General features: G+C 43.9%; 1 protein-coding gene across 1 annotated transcript; it reads right to left on the minus strand.

The window, feature by feature from the left end:
* Positions 1-333: 333 nt before the first annotated feature.
* Positions 334-16,601, minus strand: BCL9 (BCL9 transcription coactivator). Its single transcript, XM_007948373.2, has 7 exons — positions 16,549-16,601; positions 14,903-15,219; positions 13,507-13,696; positions 11,294-11,393; positions 4,522-6,763; positions 3,001-3,261; positions 334-1,451 (listed from the first exon to the last, which is right to left on the minus strand). Exons 1-7 carry the CDS (start codon positions 16,599-16,601, stop codon positions 334-336), a joined length of 4,281 nt encoding a protein of 1,426 aa, XP_007946564.1.
* Between the last annotated feature and the right edge of the window lie 3,754 nt (positions 16,602-20,355).

Below are 20,355 nucleotides of genomic sequence, written 5' to 3' on the forward strand. Positions count from 1 at the left end.
AGACGTAAACATACAGAGAACGGTGCAACACATGACCGATGGCAATTCTCAAAGCACAGCTACAGATTCCCAAAAGTAGGTGCCATCATGGGATACCCAAGTCCACAAAAATAATTTTTAAAAAATAAATCTTAAAAAAAACACACCTGTTGATTAAATGAATAATTTGTTTTCAGGTAAATTCATACATTCTCGAGTCCCCCCTCCCCCAAAGCAGCCCTCGGGTCTCTTCTCCTATTGCATGACCAATAGTACTCCTGGAACTCCCTCAAAGCAGCTCTCAGGACCTGGAATCTCATCTTGACAAGGATCGGCACATCCAGTCTTAGCAGCTTAAAACATCATGTTTCCTGGGTTGCCAGGTCCTTGGCTAAATCCACCCATGCCCACATCAGCAGCCATGCCCCGTGGCCTCATCTGTGGGGGGATCATGATGTTCTGTTGGGGTCCCATCATGCCCTGCATGGACATCATCATGCCTGGAGAGCCCACGGGCCCTGGGTGCGTGTAGAGCCCTGCAGGGCCCCGATCCTTGCCAGGAATCATGCCCACAGCAGCAGCTGGATTGCTCATCAGGGTGGGCTGGCCGGGCATTGTCGATTGTGCTGGTGACATCATCCGGTGGTGGGGTCCCATGATGCCTTGCTGGAGAAAGGCCGGTGGTCTCATTGGATTGTGGCCTGGCATAGATGGAGCCGTACCCAGAGGGATGTCCGGAGTTCCCACTGGCCCTGGGCCTCCCATGCCAGGTAATGCTAGTCCCATTCTGGGGCCTTGCTCGCCCATCATTCCCTGCATGTGCGAAAACCCTGGTCCAGGACCCTGGGGCTGTTTTCGGCCTGGGACTTCCCCTCGAGGGAAATATTGCAGTGTCTGGCTGGGCTTCTCTGATGGAATAATGCGGGACAGATCAAACTCAGGGATTCCGGTGGCTCCAGGTCGGATGACCTCCTGCAGGTCTGGGTCTGTAAACACTGAAGGCATGCTGTTCCCCAGGACAGTGAAGGACTCAGGACCCCCTGGGCCTCCAGGCTTGCAAAGTGCTGCATCTGCTGAACTTTGGGGCAGGTTGCTGGGGCGGCCAAGGGGGCCTTCGCCTGGGAAACCCATGCCTCCTGGGAAGTTGCCCTGCCCCCCACTAGGGCCATTATGAGGGAATGGAACCTGCTGTGGAGGTGACTGTACTGGAGGGAAGCCCTGGGGGAAACCCATCCGTCCTTGAGGTACCATCGGAGGGTCCTGGGACCCATGTCCCATCATAGGATTGTGTGACATCAAGCCAGGCCCCATTGGGACCCCATGAGGAGGTATGTTGGGTCCCATGGCATTCGGAGAGGGCATTTGATTGGAGTGAGAGAGTGGCTGAGTCATTCCCATTGGGCTAAGGGTTGGCATCGGAACCACGGGGTTTGGACCTGAAATTCGAGGATTCTGTGTATTAATGCCCATTCCTAGAAAAATAAAGATATCAAAGGAATCAACTTAACCAAAAGCAACTTGAAATAACTGTTTTAAAAAAATCAAATTAACAAAATATCATTGTCCATCTAATATGTATGGTATTATGCTGGGGTAACATACAAAACACAGTCACCGCCCTCAGTAAGATAACACATTTGAGGACATAAACCAACAGGTTTACATGACAATATATTATTATAAATTGTATGACTTAAGAGTGTGTAGAAGACAAATAGAGAGAAACTCTCCTGCATGAGAATTTACAAGTTAATATACAAATGAGTACAGTAGTCTTCACTGGTGACATTTAATATAGAAAAAAACAATTTGTCTGAATGACTTAAGTAGCGTCCTTTGTGAAGAAGAGAATTAATCAGTTCTACAATTCCCAATTCTAAGAATCAGAAAAAATGACATTCAATATCATCATTTTATACACCCTATAGAGCGAGTAGGAGCTCTGGTGGAGTAGTGGTCAAAGCATTTGGCTGCTAACCAGAAGGTCAGCAGTTCAAACCCATCAGCTGCTCCATGAGAGCAAAATGAGGCAGTCTGCTTCCGTAAAGATTTACAACCTTGGAAACACTATAGGGCAACAGCTCTGCCCTGTCCATACAGGGTCATTATGAGTCAGAATTAACGTGATAGCTGAGAGTTTGGCATTGGGTATAGAGAAAGCATTTAAAATTCTACGTGTATGAAATGTTAAAAAAAATGATAACTTTTAATGGAAAAGGAAAACACACAGTTTCTACTATAATCTTTGGGACATTTCACTATTTTGTGGTGGTCTTACTGAATTAACATGGAGTATAGTAGGGATGGATGGTGCTTGTGCACCATGGAGCATGTCCTAATCTGATTAATTAGGAGTACTAGTAGATAAGTAGCATTCCTAACAATCAGAATAAAATTGGCACCACAAACCTATGGCTGAAAAGTCATGGTTTCTGCTGATCAACTTTACCATCTCAGATCATCTCCTGTTTGTGGGGTTTGGGGCAGAATCGGTGTGAAGAAGTAATGAATAAGTAGAGAAGGGAGGATCTGTATTACTCCCTAGTCCTAAAGAAAGTACCTCTCTAGAAAACAGTGATTTTCCACTGTCTGAAAGCCTGTGACTGCTTGTGGTTTGAGGCTGCCCTTCTAGGAAAATACTTCAGGACTCAAGACACTCCAATCAGCATGTTCAAAGAAAGTGCTCCCAGCAGTGTTCCAGGTAGACCAAAAAAACAAAAGAGAGGGAGGAAAAAAATCCATGCAGGAACACAGAAGCATCAGAATTCTAAGCAAATCCACTTTTTTTATAATCAAATTCCGAATCAACTTGATTGATTCGGCATAAAAAATGTTACCTTGCTCTAGTCAAGGCAGTTTAATTCTATTGAAATTAACGTGGATGATACTTTTCACTTCGTTGAACTTTCCTAACTGAAGAGGAATCAGATCTACTTAGGTCTATAGCCACCAAGAAAATACTGTAAGGCGTTTGTCTCTTGTCTAGCACTAGCTCAATAGCCCATCTTCCTGATTTCTTACCTGGCATATTATTCATTGATGGCAAGTTGGGAGAACGAGCTGGAGGGGAGTCGTCGTCTGAGCTGGCCACAGTCTTGATAGCATCGTGGTATAAGGGGGTAGAACTGGGCATTGCAAACTTGGACATTCGAGACATCATAATAGAGAGTGGGTTCTGGGAAAGGGTCGGCTCTGGAGGCATGGTGTAGGGTGTACTAGAGGGAAGACTTCCAGGGATATTCACAGAGGCAGACTGGCTGGCTGCAGGAGGTGGGGGGCCACCTAGGAGAAGAAAGCAAAATAAAACAAAAATGGGCAGGGAATTGGATTCCTCTCAAAGGCTATTGGGCCCTATGATTATGAAATAGCAAGGCCATGAATGAGACAGGATGAACAGGACAGTGTTATTAGACCCAGAAGAGGAATCATCAATCTTCCAGTCAAGCTGTGTGTGTGTGTGTGGAGGGAGACAGCAGTGTGACAGAGGTGAAGGAGCAGCCGATGTGCAGACAAACACAGAGTGTATTCGAAATATTAGTCCAGGCTTGGGAAAGGCATGGCTTACAGACAACTATTTCACTGAAGAAAATGTGAAGTAAGTGGCTCTTTTTCCTTTGCCAATCACTCTTCAGAATTTGACACAGGTATTAGTAAGCCACACAGCTGGGCTAGCAGTCTGACTCCAGGTACTAACCACTCCACCCTTACACACACTCTTGGTTAATTCCCACCACCACGTTTGAATTACAAAGGTCTGAGGGGGCTGCTCCACTGCACTGCTTCTGTGAGCTGCTACCCAACAGCGAGAGACACTTTAGCTTCACAGGATAAATCGACTCTCTTATTCTGATTCTAGTCTTTCGCAAGTGGAGACGGCATGGACCTGGTATTTACACCTCAGTGCTCATCTTCCACTGACCACCTCCAGTCCCATTCACAAAACCACCATCATTAGTGAGGGCTTCTCCTAGGAAGAAAATACTAATAAATTGCAGCTGATCTGTGATAACAGTGGTCTACCAAGAAGAAGGTTTTGGTAACTGTTTCTAATGGTCAATGGGCATTTGTAAGAAACAATCAAGCCTCTCTGCAGGCTCCCCTGCCTCTTTGTTTAGAATTATATTCAGAATCTCTTGTCATGAGGGCAGCCCCTTGAAGTGAGTGGGTCTAGTATTTAAAGAAGCCACATTTCTGCACTGTTAAGACATTTTATTATTTCACCAACATGTGTTCATTCTGCAAATGTAAATTATTCTGTAAACTGACATGTATTTCCCATTTTCCCTCCTCCTTTCAACAGACCCATCTGACATACATGTTCTGCACAAACAGGCCATGCATCTTTGCCAGGATTGGACACTTGTGCATAACCAAAGGAAGTACTGACTATACACCTTGCCACATATATGTCCATCTTGGCAAAGGCTGCCTTTTCTGGCTGCACAATCAAGTTAGGATACCAGTCTTCTTAAAGCCAATAAATCAGGCTCTAGCTGTCTTCAGCTACAAGGTGCAAACGTGAGGGTGAAAGAGCATACTGACCTGACTCTACACTTCCCAGCATGGCTGGGGAGGCCATGGTGAGGGGTGCTTTGTGATTTGGAGGGATCCCGGGACTCTGCAGGGGAGGTTTTGGAGAGGAGGTCCATCCAGGTGATGGGGCAGGAAGTGATGGCGACTTGAGGTGAACAGGCGAAGCAGCAGCAGACCCCAAGACAGGGGGGGACTTAATGGAAGCAGCAGCAGCTGGACCTGCCAGCATGCCTGCCAGCTGTGATGGAGTCTGGGGGGACTTGAGGTTCCCCGAGGGTGAGCCCAGCATTGGTGACTGGACTTGGCGCATTGTGGGAGACTTCAGAGGGTTAATGCCCGGGGAATGCACCTGACTGCCTGCCACAGATATATCCAAGGGCTTCCGGCCCAGGCTGCGCTGAACTGAAGGAGCTGTATTGAGGCTAGTGGGGTTACTGGAAGGGTTGAGAGGTAGTGGTGGCATATGACTGAGCCGGCTGTTAGTCCTTTGGTCGGGCCCAATTGATTCTCTGAGATTCCGCAAGCCACTGTTGCTGCCTGGACCCTGAGACATGGGAAGAAATGGCCTAGGGCCCATGCCATACTCTTGCTGAGGGTGTTCCCCAAATGGCAGGGGCACCATCTTCTGTTGAGCAGGCAGCATCTCTGAGCCACCTGGGCGTAACTTCATCATCTCCTCAGCACCTGCCCCAGCTTCTCTCATCTTCTGAGGTATCATCTGAGAGTTGGATCCCATGTTGACGTTTAGACTGACATCTCCCTTCATGCCACTAGGAACCAGCCCAAACTCAAGTTCCCGACCAGGACCCATCTGCGGGGGCATTCCTTTTGGAAAGTCACCCCTGGAAGGACTCAGAGGGCCCTCAACTGGTATTCGAGGAAAAATTGGATTATTTCCAGGCTCTATATGTCGCTGAGAACCTGGGATCATCCTATTCATCTCCATGCTGGGCCTAATGCCTTCCATGCTCATCCCAGGGGGAAGACCCAGCTGTTTCTCTGCCAGCTGCTGTTGAAACATCTCTTCAGACAATCCTTGGGGGTTTGGGAAGCGTTCCCCTCGGCCAGGACCACTGAAGACGCCCTGGCCAGGAGGAAAGTTTCGACCATCTGGGATTTTTGGCACGTCGTCTGGCCAACTGACTCCTGAAAGACCTGGTCTAGATGCTGGGTTGGGGACATTTGGCCCCTCCATTTCAGAGCTTATCATTCCTGCAAATCCAGGGAGGCGCATCTGGCTTCCTGGCATGTTGGGGTGGGGGGCCATGCCCCTCGGGGGCAGAGAATGTGGCATATTGATACCATCAGAAAACGGCTCTGCACCGCCAGGCCCCCAGCCTTCACTAGGTGTCATCTGGTACGGAGGGGGAGGCCCTCGGACCACTCCCCGAGGTCCATGCTGATGGACCATCATATCCTGGAGGGAGCACTGCTGTACGACCACTTGTTCCTGCTTCCTCCGCTTCTCTTCATAAAACTCCTGCTGCAGTTTTAGCCAAGCTATCTGCTCAGGAGTCATATGGTCCAGGTGGTCGGGTCCTATGGGCCCAGACTGGGAGTTCATGGAAGGTGGAACCATTTCATCTGGAGAAAAGGGCACATCTCTATGTCCTTGAGGGCCAAATGGAGCTCCCACATCTGTCCGGGGCCCAGGTCCCTTACCTAGGCTTTGGGATTGAGCCATCATAGCCTGTATCGGCCCTTCTGGCTTCTTCTGAGGTCCATCTAAAACCCCAGTGTTCTGCTGGGGACCCCCACTTTGTCCTCCTGTGAATTCTTTCTCATCAGGGAAAAGCATACGCTGGATATCTCTGAGAGTTTGTAAGGAGCGCTCCCGGTGCTCCAGCTGCTCCTGAGATAGTCCGTCGGGATTCTCTCCCAGTGTGGGGGGCTCGCCACTGGACACTGGTGGAGGTGGGGGAGCTTTGGGATCTGCTGAAGAGCTATTGCTCCCCTGGGAGACAGGGGTCACTGCTCGATTGTTGGGCGTTGAGTTTGGCCCGGTACCATCTGGGGGCAGTGGAGTGGAGCTGGCAGGGCTGCCTACAGAAGGAATCAGTTTGTTTTCTACCCCAGGACTATCCTGGTCCAGGGGACGTGGGGGTGCAGCAGGCTTGGGTGCTGGTGCTGGAACAGGTGGAGTTGGCTGCAGTCTGGTATTCTGGGAAGAATTCTGGTCCTGGTTGACTGGAGCTGGGGGCTGTTGTGGGAGAGGTTTTGGATCATTCCGAAGGGCAGATATCTGTGTGTTCTGGAGATAAACAAGATTTTAAAAACCATTAGTAAATTGAACAGAAGGGCAATTAAAAGAGCAAGATATGTTATAAAGGACTTGTCCCAGTCACATAAATCTGCACTGACATTTGCTGTAGACATTGCTTACGTACAACCCCACTGTGGACATGGGAACCTTTTGCTTTTCTGTCAAATGGCATCCTCTTTCCCTTGCTGAATATTAGGTTTCAATAACTTCACAAGCATGCCAGGGGAGACCCACTCTGCCAAAGTGAATACATCTGAGTATCTATTTCCAGGAACAGGTTTGATATCACAGATCTACTATGTGTTTCTGATTCAGGGAGAGATTAGTTTCTTGGTATGTGGGAGGCTGTTGCTAACACCTTTTTCTTTTCCCTGAAAAGTTACAACTGGGTATGTCAACTTTTCATTGTCAATCAAATGGTCTGATATTTCCAACTGAAAGAAAAAGTACATGTCACTTACAGCACTGTATTCTAAAAGCCAGAGGCAGTGCATAAGGCCACTCCATTTCAACATCTCCTCTGGCACAGTGACTACTTAGTACTCCTCTCCTTGAGTTTCCAGGGGCCCTGATATCTCTGGTTTCTGTTTTCAGTTTGTGATCACTGATTCCATATTTGATAAGAATTTGTACATTAACTGTAGTAAGATCATCTCTAGGCAGGAAGCATCTGTGAAGAAATCTGAGGCTATCTAGTTCATGGTGTCCCTTGATCTGTTCTTTCCAATGGACAGCAGACTGCCCTTTTTACAGGTTGGACGACTGCCTTATTATTACTTATTAAGTACCAACACTAAAGTAGATCCCGGGTAAGACACACTCACCTACAAGTGACATGAGCACTGTCAGGGTTTGGAAGGGTGATGTATATGATCTGGGTCTAAACTTTAGCTCTGCTGAGACTTAAGAAGGTGACAAAGAGGAAGACTGGGACACAAAATAAAGGATATTACCTGTGAGTACAGGGCTATGTTAAAAAATCAACTGTATGAGACCAAAAGGTCAACAATTACTCTATGGCAAAGAGAAGAGCGGGGGGCGGGGGGGACGGACGGACGGACTGAGGACCTAGAGTACTAGAAACAGAACAACCAAAAAGCAATTAATAAGAATGTTGACACTGTGAAAAATGTAACTAATGTCACTAAACAACTTGTGCAGAAATTGTCAAATGGGGTCCTATTTTGCTGTGTAAATTTTCTCCAAAAACAAAATAAAAATTTATTAAAAAAGAAGAGTCAAATCTACAAATTGCCAGAGATCTCTCACCAGCCTCCAGTTATCCTTGTGATCCCTTTCTGATGTTCATTTGCTCCTACTTGTTCATTTTATCCAGTCTGTATTTCTAAACCCCTAAGGCTCCTAGACCTTGGTGGTGTAATGGTTAAGGCAAAAGGTTGGTAGTTTGACCCCACCAGCTGCTCCACAAAAGAAAGATGGGGCAGTCTGCTTCTGCAAAGATTTACAGCCTGTGGAACCTGATGGAGGATGCTATGAGTTAGAATTGACTCAATGACAGTGAGTTTGGTTTGGTTTGGAAGGCTCCTAGAAGGAGTCCCTTGGGTGCTCAACTACTTTAACCTAAATATTAATGCTTCAAACCTACCCAAAGGCTCCTCAGAAGAAAGGCCTGGTGATGTGCTTCTGAAAGGTCACAGCCTTAAAAATCTTATGGAACACCATTCTACTCTGACACATATGGGGTTGTCATTGGTTGGAACTGATTCGGTGACAATGCATTTGTTTTTTGGGTTTTAAGGACTCTACTTACCTCCTCTTAGATATTCCCAGGAATATTTATCTATGTACATATCTGTATATGAACCATTATGTGTCTCTGCACATGAACAGTTTGTGTTGTACATACAGAGATACGTCTTTGAGCATCTACCTCCTGTGACTCTGTATATAAATGTTTCACTTGAAGGTATCTATACATATGTCTATAGATACGGATTTGCACAGGAAAGACTGCTGAATCCTTAGGACCCTGGATGGTCACAAGTGTACTCCATGCCTGTGACTCCTTAGTTAACCGGAGTTTGGAGGTCACCTTAATTTTCCTTCCACGGCCATTTTAAGTTTGCTTTTGATGGCTGGGGTTTGTTTGTTAGTTTGAGGGGTAGGCACTGATTTTATATAAGGTAACCAGGACAGAAGGAAAAGTAGTATCTCCCTTTTTTTTTTTAGATTTGGAGCCATGGTTATTTGATGAGTCCCAAGTCCTTCCTTAAATCCTTTTCTGATTTTGATTTAGAGGCAGAGAAGGTGGTGGTGATAACTGTGTTCAGAACCATCATTAAGCCAGTAAAAGGTTGGATCAAGTTGCATGCATACTGTGCATTCTAGCACAATATACATTTTAAATACAAATATTTATATTCATCTTCTAGAGTTCACCACTTGTCAGTCTGTCGTGCTGTGGCATACATGTTGATATGATGCTGAAGTTAGGCCACTAGTATTTCAGGTACCACAAGGATTGGCCATGGTGGACAAGCTTCTGTGGAGCTTCCAGATTAAGACAGACTAGGAAGAAAGGCACGGAGATCTACTTCCAAAAATTAGCCAGTGAAAATCCTATGAATTACAATAGAATGTTATCTGGCACAGTGCTAGAAGATGAGCCCTCTAAGTTGGAAGGCACTCAAAAGACACAGCCGCTGACACAATGGACTGGAACATCCCAATGATCATGACGATGGCGCAGAACTAGGCAACACTCTGTTCTGTTGTACACGGGGACTGCCAGGGCTCCGAGCTGACTCAATGGAACTAATAACAGCCCTGAGCAGTGGAGAGGCAGGAGGAATATGAAATCCCTATGTCTAGAAAAGCCCAAGCTCCACTGTGTCAACAGAAACGGAGACTTTTTTGATACACGTAACAGATGTCATTTATTTTTATCTTGAATCATTACTTTAGTCATTTACAGTCATGCAGTCACTCAACTTTTCCTGTGTTTAAGACTCATCCCCCATACTAGATTTTAAGCTCTATGAAAGCAGGGAGTATATCTTGAATTTCTTCACTTCCCCCACGGAATTCAGTGCATGCCTGGACAATGCCAGACACTCAAGAAATATCTTTTGATTCAGTTTTGTACACTACATATATTAAAATCACTGTTGTATGTTCTTTCTAATGTAATCTACAGTCAGTATTTAAGTTCCAGACAGTAAACACACTAATACACTTAATAATTTGGGGAATATCAAGCAATTGAAAGCATTCAATGGTCCTCTCACTGTGAAATAGATAAGAATCATTTTGAAAGTCATGACTCTATTTATTATCACGTATCACAGGACTGTAGTTTTAATTTGCTTTTTCATCTGTTCTTCAAATAATCGAACAGTGTTTTTTAAAAGTCTGCTCTGTACACAGGGTCTTCCCAGAGGTGGTTACATGCAAGAAATCCTATGGTATCTGTATAATTCTTTTTTTAAAATATAACTTTTTATCGTTATTTGAGTGAAAGTATACAGAATAAATTGGTTTTCCATTCAGCAATTCAAACGCATTCTGTTTTGCAACATTAACTGCAACCCCCGTAACATAATAGCATTCTTTCCACTTCTTCCCTATGTTCACTGTTTCTATTTGTCCTTCTCTCTTATCTCTTCCTGCCTTCTGAGCTTTATCCCCGGGCAGATGCTGCCCTTTTGCTCTCACATAGTTGCTGTAAGGAGTGCATACCTCTCTGGTGTCAGTGTTCACCTGACAGGCCTATCTATTGTTTGGCTGAAAGCTGAGCCACAGGAGTGATTTCAGTTCCAGGCTTGAAGGGTGTCTAAAGGCCATAGTGTCAGAGGTTTCACCAGTCTCTGTCAGACCAGAAAGGCTGATCTTTATTATTTTTTGTTCCACATTTTTCTCCCACTCTACCCAGGACCTTTCTATGGTGATCCTTTTCAGGGCAATCAGCAGTGGTAGCTGGGCACCATCTAGTTCTTTTGGTCTCATGGTCATGAAGCCTGGTATTCACATAGTCCATTAGTCCTATGGACTAATTGTTTCCATGCGTCTTTTATTTTCTTCACTCTTCTTTGCTCCGGATGGGAAGAAACCAATAGTTGCACCTTAGATGACCACTTTCACAATTTTTTAAGACTCCAGTCACAACTCACCAAAGTAGGATGCAGGACACTGTCTTTGTTATGCCAACTGACCTTGGTGTCCCCCAAGACTATGGTTCTGAGTCCCTAGGCCCTGAGATTCATTCCCTCAAGGTCTTTGGTTACGGATAAGAAGTTTTCTTAACTTTGCCCCTGTACAACTCCTCTTTTATTCTGTACCCTTTTCACCCTATTAATTCATCAATATACCAGCATTCTGGTAGAAAAGGTTAGTACAGTGTGATTTTCCTAAGATCACTCAATACCATAATTAGGTTAAAGGCCCAGAATGTAGCTCATACCATTAAGACTACCTTCCTATTGATGAAATTTACCACCTGTCACCTTTACAGTCACTGCAGAACTATTGAACCATTATTCTATTACCAAAAACACATACCAGAGGGGCTGTGCTTCTGTCTGTCTTGCTGTTAGAGATGTTCTGGATGTGGAAAGAGACAATAGTTTCAACCTGGCCTTTCAATACAGCTTCTGCAGCTCTGCAAAGATAGAAGAGATAGACAGAAGATATTAGGACTTATTTTTATTGCACAAATCATAATCCCAAAGCAATTTAATCCCAGATTGAATTTGTAAGGGGAGGAAGAAGAAATATTAAAGAACCATCAGAAATTCTGAATGAGAAGAAATCAAGAGAAACAAGTTTTCATCATTAATATATAACTTTATCACTTACTCTCAAATTCTGAAATTAAAAGACAGTTATTAAGAATATCCGACTCATAGTGACCCCTCCTTGGGTTTCCGAGGCAGTATCACTATGGAAGTAGATTGCCCACTTTCATTCCGAGGAGTGCAGCCTTCTAGTTAGCAGTCAAATGCCTTAGCCACTACGCCACCAGAGCTCCTAATCCCAACACAGGCATTAAAAAAACAAACAAACAAAACGTCACAATTTTCTCCCTCAGAACAATCCCCTATGGAAGCTGTTTTACAGAGAACCCTGGTTCAAAATCCCAATGTGAGGAGGGGGAACAGGTAGTCTCACAACACCTAGTAGTAATTCGAAGATTCACTTTGAATCTTAACTAAAAAATCTTAAACAAAAAAACAAAAATGCTAGAAAACCATATGTAGGGTATAATCACATTTTCTTGGTTAAAAACAAATTAACTGACCCATCAATCCACTAGAAACACATACCAAAATGGTCAAAGTGTTATCTCTGTTGTCAGAATTTCAGGGTTTTTTTTTTTAATGATATTTTTATGGCACAGGCCTAAGACATCTGACTGCTAACCAGAAGGCTGGGCATTCAAATCCACCAGCCACTCCTCAGAAGGAAGGTTAAGCAATCTACTTCCGTAGATATACCACCTTGGAAACCCAAGGAGGGGTCGCTATGAGTCAGATCCAACTAGATGGCAGTGAGTTTGGTTTTTTGATTAATTATTCTAAAATGGACATGTATTACTTATGCCATCTAAAAAAGAATTAGTAAGTTGCAGAAAAATATGGACAGGCACACCTCGTTTTACTGTACTTTGCAGATAATGTGTTTTACAAATTGAAGTCTGTGGCAACCCTGAGCAAGTCTACCAGTGCCACTTTCCAAAATCATATACTTACTTTATGTCTGTGTTACATGCTGCTAATTCTCACAGTATTTCAAACTTTTTAAAAAAATAATGCTATTCCACACTTAATACTCAAAAAGTATTAAGTGTGGAATAGCATTTTTTTTTTTTTTTTAAAGTTTGAAATACTATGAGAATTACCAGCATGTAACACAGACATGGAGTGCATGGTGTTGGAAAATGGCACTGATAGACTTAATGTAGTTGTTCTGTGCTGTCGAGTCGAACCCGACTCAGAGCGACCCTTCCTTGGGTTTCCAAGGCAGTATCACTATGGAAGTAGATTGCCCCATCTTCCTTCCGAGGAGTGGCTGGTGGGTTTGAACCGCCAGCCTTCTGGTTAGCAGTCAAGTGCCTTAGCCACTATGCTACCAGAGCTCCCGATAGACTTAATATATTGACTACCAAAAAAACAAAAAACAAGCTCATGCTCATTGTCATCAAGTCAATTCCAATTCACAGTGACCCCCACTGGGTTTCTGAGATGGTAAATCTTTACAGAAATAGATTGCCTGGTCTTCCTTCTGTGAAGTGGTTGGTGGGTTTGAACTACCAACCTTCTGGTTAGCAGTCAAATGGCTTTGGTACTATGCCACCAGAGCTCCTTTAATAGACTACAGTATAGTGTAAACATAACCTTTATAAGCACTGGGAAACCAAAAATTTCATGTGATTCACTTTATTGTGGTATTTGCATTTTTTGAGGTGGTCTGGAACTGACCCCATAAAATCTCTGAGGTATGCCTGTAATGTCTTTTAAAAAGGTACACATGTATACATGTATAAGCACAAAACATTTCTGTAAAACAAGCCAAGGAAGTCTTATCAGATGTTGCCTCTGGGGAGTGGGGTTGGGGAGGTTTTTATATTTTATTTTACTTCTTTCTGTACTATTAACTGTAGTTGATAATAATACAAGTAGGTAAAAAAAGGGATCAATCTGCAAAGGAAATAAGAACTTGGATTTCTCAACACCCAAGCCACACTCAACAGCAAGACACGGCCATCAACTTACTTATTGGCCATCTCAGTAGAAAACACATACACCACTTTGGCTGGAGTCTTCTGAGTAGGTGTGGGCTCTGGGGCAGTAGTCTGGCCATGAGAGGGAGTGGAAGACCTGGGGGCTGTCGCATTTGACGGGGTCATTGAGTGTGGTGTGTGCTGGGAATCCTGGGACTTTATGTGGTCAGCAGAATTACATTCTGAAAGAATGAAAAGACTCATATCATAGAGGAAATAGTAAAATTCCCTTTCTTCTGCCAGCATTTACAGCATCACAACATAAACTCACTCTGAGAATTTCAAGGAGGAAGTGCCTTAAGAGAAAACCCTTCTCTTCTACTCATAAAAATTCAAATACTATTCTCCTAAATGACTAATTATAAAGCACTCTTCCTCCACCTTCTCCCTTCTTTATCATGAATCCTTCAAATACTAGGGTCAAAGTCCCTCCCTCCTGGAAACCTTTCTAGGACACCTTGGACTAGACTGGATGCCCCTGTGGATTGATCCCATAGCCCCTTAACTTCCCTTATTTCAGCATTTATAAAATTTTATTGTAGTTGTTTGTTTAATGATTTGTCTTCTAGGTACACTCAAATCCTTCAAGAGTGCCTAGCATAGCGTGGGTGCTCATAAAAGGCCTCCCACAAACACATGAGTAAGGATGGAGAGAAGGCGGAAGTAATCACTCAGGTTTTCATTTCCCATTTGGGTTGGGGAGCCACACTTCCATTCTTTAAATACTAACTTCATGTTCTGGCCTACAGTTAAGATTTTTGGTCTTATACTAGGAGGAAGAAGCCTAACACCACAGCCGTTGGTGCCACACTCTTCCTGGCTCACTCCATCTTGGTGCCTGCCAGGTCTTTACCACATGAAGCCACTCATTTCTGCCACTGTGAAATCGGCTGTGACAAACCTGGACCAGTGCCAGGGCCATTAAGGCTTCTTCTTGTTGTCTACAAGTTTGGCAAAGCGGCAACCAGAAAGCACAAAACTAGAATCTGAGAGGATTATTCTGATGGGGCAGAGGAGGGGATGCCAGCAAAAATGTTCCAGTGTGGGCCATTCGCATACAGACTGGAGATACTGGCTTGACATGAAGCACAAACAGTGTGGAGGGCAGACACATCCATGAAAAAGTGATTATGGCACAAAACATCCCCCCATAACCCTTAACTCAACTGCTTCCTTAGAAGTGGGAACTCCTCAACAGGGTTCTTCTGAACTATTGCTCAGTTGGTGAAAAATAAGAATAGTCCTATTATCAACCGTGAGAGCTCCTGAATCTGATACCTACTCTCCCCACTTGGCTGATACTAGGCTCTCCAGCATCCACCAAAAGTCAGAGGCCTTCCCTCAGGATACCTACTTCCCTCTGAGTCTCAAAGATCTTATAGACATACCTTTAATGTCAGAGTCATCGTTTGGAGTCCCAGGATCTCTCTGATCAAAGGAGTCGGCGGAAATACTTCGCTCCCTTTTCCCCTTGCCCTTGGCACCATTTCCAGCCCCATTCTTCAGCCCCATGCTCCCACCTGGGCCAGGGAGTGCTTTAGGGGTATGGCCCCCACTCTTGGAGTCACAGGGAGATGGCTGGGATTGGCTGGTTGAGCCCCCCTGTTTACCCTGATTGGAGAATTTGGAATCCAGCTGGGGGTTTCCAGATGGGGACATCACTGTAGGGGGACGGACCATCACCTCCTGCTTTGACTTAGGGCTACTAAAAGAAACAGATAACAAAGGGAGATCAGATGCCAGGTGCAGCTAGTCAGCATAAATTGGAGAGCAGCAGTTTCTGTTGTGGGTCAAGGAGACCTTGAGAAATAAGTCACCTCCCCACGTTTCACCTCAGCCACTTGCTAGCTCCCTCTACCCCTGCTCCCATCTCAACACTTTCAACAGCAAGGAAGATTAAGCAGAGTGGCCTGCCAGGTCTCAGGAACCCTAGAGTCACATGAGGACCCAGCTCTAGGGCTTCTGTCAATAAAGGACAACGGTTTCTATGTACAGAGAGAAGTGACTCTCACACTAAGACTAGCTCAGAGTAAACAAACAGGCATCGTTAAGATCAAAATACTGCCCACCCCCAGGCTGATGACAAGGAACAGCTGTAATGAGAGCCCAGAGTCCCTGCTGGAAAACACAAACAGGTCCAAAAGAGCGTGAGGAAAACCGTGGGTGACAGGTAAGGGGAATCCTCCAGCAAACTGATCCCTTGCTACAAGCAGTATTACACTGCAGATGAAGATTAACCAACCATGGCCCCAGGGGATGAGGCAAGAAATTCTTTAAGGTCAGTGGGACAGAGGAAAAAGCTTCACAGCAGAAGTCCCAGGGCCAGTGTTTCAGTCCTACGACCTCAGGCCTCCTCACTATTCTAGGCCTTGTAGTTGTTATGTGCTGTTGAGTTGGACCCAACTCATAGCGACCCCTCCTTGGGTTTCTGAGGCAGTATCACTACGGAAGTAGATTGCCCCATCTTCCTTCTGAGGAGTGGCTGATGGGTTTGAACCACCAGCCTTCTGGTTAGCAGTCAAGTGCCTTAGGCACTACGCTACCAGAGCTCCCATTTTAGGCCTTAGTTTCTTTATTTGTCAAGTTTAGCCAACTCTACTGTGGGTTTTTAAGGTCCCTTAGTTTGTGCTTTGGCAAGGAGAGAGGTTGTCAAGAGGTCATGGAGTGATGGACAAAAGAATAACAAAGCAAAACTGCCACAAACCAAAACCAAACTCACTGCTGTTGAGTCAGTCCAACTCATAGCAACCCCTCCTTGGGTTTCTGAGGTGGTATCACTACAGAAGTAGATTGCCCAATCTTCCTTCCAAGGAGTGGCTGGTGGGGTTGAACTGCCAACCTTCTGGTTAGCAATCAAATGCCTTAGGCACTATGCCACCAGACTCCCAAAACTACCATATACTTTGCTTTTATCATTAGCCTGTTTACTAACCTATTAACTATTTTCTCCTCTTCTCCCTATATTAGTAACGAGTGTTCATGGTCCACCTATGACATCCCCAATGGAATGGCTGGTGAGGGCCCTAGCCCTTACCTCTGTGTGTTTCCTGACGGAGAGTTCCTCACTTTAGGGTTACTGGAATGCATTGATTGAAATCCTGAGCTTGCAGTCACAAACGGGGACAGGCTCACCGAGTTCCTCTCGGGCTACAGCAGAGAAAGCTGCTGAGGGCAGTGGCAGTGGCCCACTGCTTGCTGGGTGCGTCCCTTAGTGCTGGCCGCCTGTTTGCCTTTTTCCTCTTTGCTTTTCTCTGCTGTGGGAATGGGTCCTTTCCCCTTGCAGCTCCAGCATTCTCTGGGTATGTGCCTCCTACTGCCAAAGGAAAATCTCGCATCTCCAGGGCACACTATGGGAAAAGGCCACCCAAAAACGTTGGGAGCAAAAACACAGAGACATAAAACACCTTTAAAACAGGATCAAGGTTAAAGCACTAGCCAACTCAATGATGCAGAAGCTAGATCACTGCTCAGCTTCGATTAGGGTTAAAGGAAAGGGCAATGTTCGCATTCTGGCCAAAAGGCTCTGGTGCTAAAGCAGCTGCAGAGTGACTAAGACGTTCTGTCAAGCATACAAGCCTTCCACTCCAGGCATCATGTACCAGGCGTTTGTAAGCAGATGAGGAAAAAAACATTTTTACCACTAGCCATATAGTCTTTCTTACATTTCTCTACTTCTGAATAGAAAGCCCTCAAAAACTTGGATTTTTCTTTTTTCAAAACAGTTCTTTGAAACCACTGGGCACTGCAAATCCATAGCAATGATCTGGTGTTCACCCCTGATGACAAAACAATAGCAGTGAAATGTAACAAATCTACCCTAATTTCAAACTATGAGACAAATTCATATTTATATTCTCAGGGCTTCAGGGTGGGGGAGGAGGACATTAAGGGAGGTACTTCTGAAATCAAACACTGAGCTAACACCAAATACAATCAGTTCTACCTCTGATTTCCATGATCTTTCTATTAAATTATGCCAAGTATGTGTCTTGTGTTCTCACTGCTTAATGACAGGGACGGCAGGCATGGGTAAGCATGGGAATGATCCATAATTCTGAAGGTAAAACAACATCTTTGAAGGCTAAGATATTTTTTGAGCAAATTTGCAAGGCTAATTTGAAGCATAAAGGTCAAGAAAGTATTCCCAAACCTAGCTAGAGAACAAATTAGAAAGCCCTTTATTTAGAGTGGCTCAGACTAGTTCAGGGAAGGCCAAATACATTTTAAGTCACTGCTCTCTCCCAATATGGTTTTCTTGTAACTACTGTCATCTCACCCCCTCCCTTCTGACATCTTTAAAAAAAAAAAAAACCCCACTTTCTCCCCAAAAAAAAAAAAAAAAACCACGTTGCCTTCACTTCAACTCTGAGTCATGGCAACCCCACATGTATGTATCAGAGTAGAGAACTGTATTCCACAGGGTTCTCAATGGCTCATTTTTCAGAAGTATATTGCTAAGTCTTTCTTCCAAGATGCCCCCGGGTGGACTCAAGTCGCCAACCTTCAGGTTAGCAGCCAAGCACATTAACCATCTGCTACACCCAGGGACTCTGGTATCTTACTGATCGGGTTATAGGACTGTAGAAGGAAGCTATCAGATGAGAATTAGTAGCTAAAGAAAATCAAAAAGTTAAAGCAGATCAGGTATTATAGCTTATACAGACTTGAGAGACTCAAGACCTGGACTGAAATTGGGAGGATCAGTTATAATACAGGTTTTGGCACGGAGTATGATGACTGTCAAGGGTTACATGTCTATTTCTTTATTTGGAAACTTGCAATAGTCTCAGCTATTTTACCTGACACATTGAAAGAAATTTAAGAAAGTTCTGAGTGCATGCAACTGCATTTCTTTCTACTTAAAAAAAGAAGTCAGGAAAAAGAACTAGGATAAAATGTTATGGAATGCTTCCATGCTGACCTCAGGAGAAAGCATCTTAAAAAGCATTTTGGTCTTGATTATATTTAAGGATGTATTTTCACTCCCCCACCACTTTCAACTTTTTTTTTTTTAAGTTTAGATTATAAAATTGATTATGGTTCAATATATATATTGAATATTATATATTCAATATATATAATCATAAACCATTTTGTAACCTCTCACTAAAAATCAGGACTCACTGGTAAAACAAAAACAACAAATGACTCTTGTATGGACAAAACCAGTAGAAAACATTTACCTCAGGGAAAAAAAAAGTTACCATCTATACAGTTCCCTTTTGTAACTTCTGGGACTTTCTGTCTGCATCACACATTCTAGCAGTCAATCCCAAATTGTATTAAATGGTCCTATGTGTCTATTTTCTATTTCTCCTAGGAAAACTATGTTCTTTGAAGGCAAGAACTTTGTTTTAAATACCTAGCATAATGTACTAAGGATGTGGTTGGTTAGAAACTATGTAATTTATTCAGCTTCTCATAGTACAGAAACACCTGGCATTTGTGTTACATTCTTCTTCCAAAGAGACTGAAAGTGTATTACAAATATCAAATCACTTCATTTATCTGTTAGGCATTTCTGATTAGCTGGCAGCGAAGATTAGTTCTAATAATAATGCTGTGAACACAGAACACTAATTTTCAAAGTACTTCTACATACAATTTCTTATTCTCACACTTCACCTGGCGTTGACTGACAGGCATTTTATGGATGGATGAATGGAGCACAATGGTGTGAATGACTTTTCCCAGGTTTCCTCCCTTACCATTACTTTTAGGATGGAGAGACAACACCCAAAAACTCACTGCCATCAAGTGATTCCGACTCATAGAGACCCTATAGGACAGAGAACTGCCCCAGAGGGATTCCAAGGCTGTAAATCTTTACAGAAGCACACTGCCTCATCTTTCTGCTGTGGTGCAGCTTGTGGTCTGAACTACCAACCTTGTGGTTAGCAGCCAAATGGCTTAACCACTGTGCCACCAGAGCTCCTTGGAGAGATAGCACAGAAGCCTCAAATAAGCATGTGAATCCACACAGTGGCTGGGGGTAAAATCATAGTGATTCAATCCCTAACCCAAGGAAGTTACTGAAGTTATCTATCCATCCTACTTTTAGCCTTTCTGTAAATAAAAACAAATGAGCAAAAATCTGCCTACGCAGCATATCATACAATTCCAAAGAATAAAATTTTTAGCCTTTTGAGTGCCTACTTTGGCAGGTTAGTGTTCCACTGCTTATGTTTAGGATTAGAAGAAATCTTCCATAGAATGGTTAATTATACCTAAAGAGATATTTTCCCCAAAATGATTACTAAATTTCCTAATTCCTTAGCTATATTTACACAATATTTCTCTGTATAAATAATACTGGAGCTCTGGTAGCATAGTGCCTAAGGCACTTGACTGCTAACCAGAAGGCTGGCGGTTCAAACCCACCAGCCACTCCTCGGAAGGAAGGTTGGGCAATCCTACTTACGCAGTGATACTGCCTCGGAAACCCAAGGAGGGGTTGCTATGAGTCAGTGCTGACTCGATGGCAAATAACAACAACAACATAAATGATACTAAAATTTTTAATAACTTTTAGTTACAATTTTAAAAATGAGTAACTTATGGGCCAGGCACAATTCTCAGCCCCGTATATATTATTAACTCATTAACAACAACTCCCTGAGGCAAGTAGTAGTACTGTCCCTATCTCAGAGATGAAAAAAACTGAGGCTCTGAAAGGTTAAATAACTGGTTAAAGGTCACACCCTTATTAAGTGGTAGAGCTGGTATTCAATCTGGCACTCTGGATCCAGAGTTTGTGCTCTTCAACCACTGTGGTGCCTGGCAAAGTAGGGACCTTGATGACAAAATGAGGTAGTTTGTACAAAATGGTCAGCAGCACAAC

Source organism: Orycteropus afer, unplaced genomic scaffold, assembly GCF_000298275.1.
Source record: "Orycteropus afer afer isolate SDZICR_OR568_19922 unplaced genomic scaffold, OryAfe1.0 scaffold00010, whole genome shotgun sequence".
NCBI lineage: Eukaryota > Metazoa > Chordata > Mammalia > Tubulidentata > Orycteropodidae > Orycteropus > Orycteropus afer.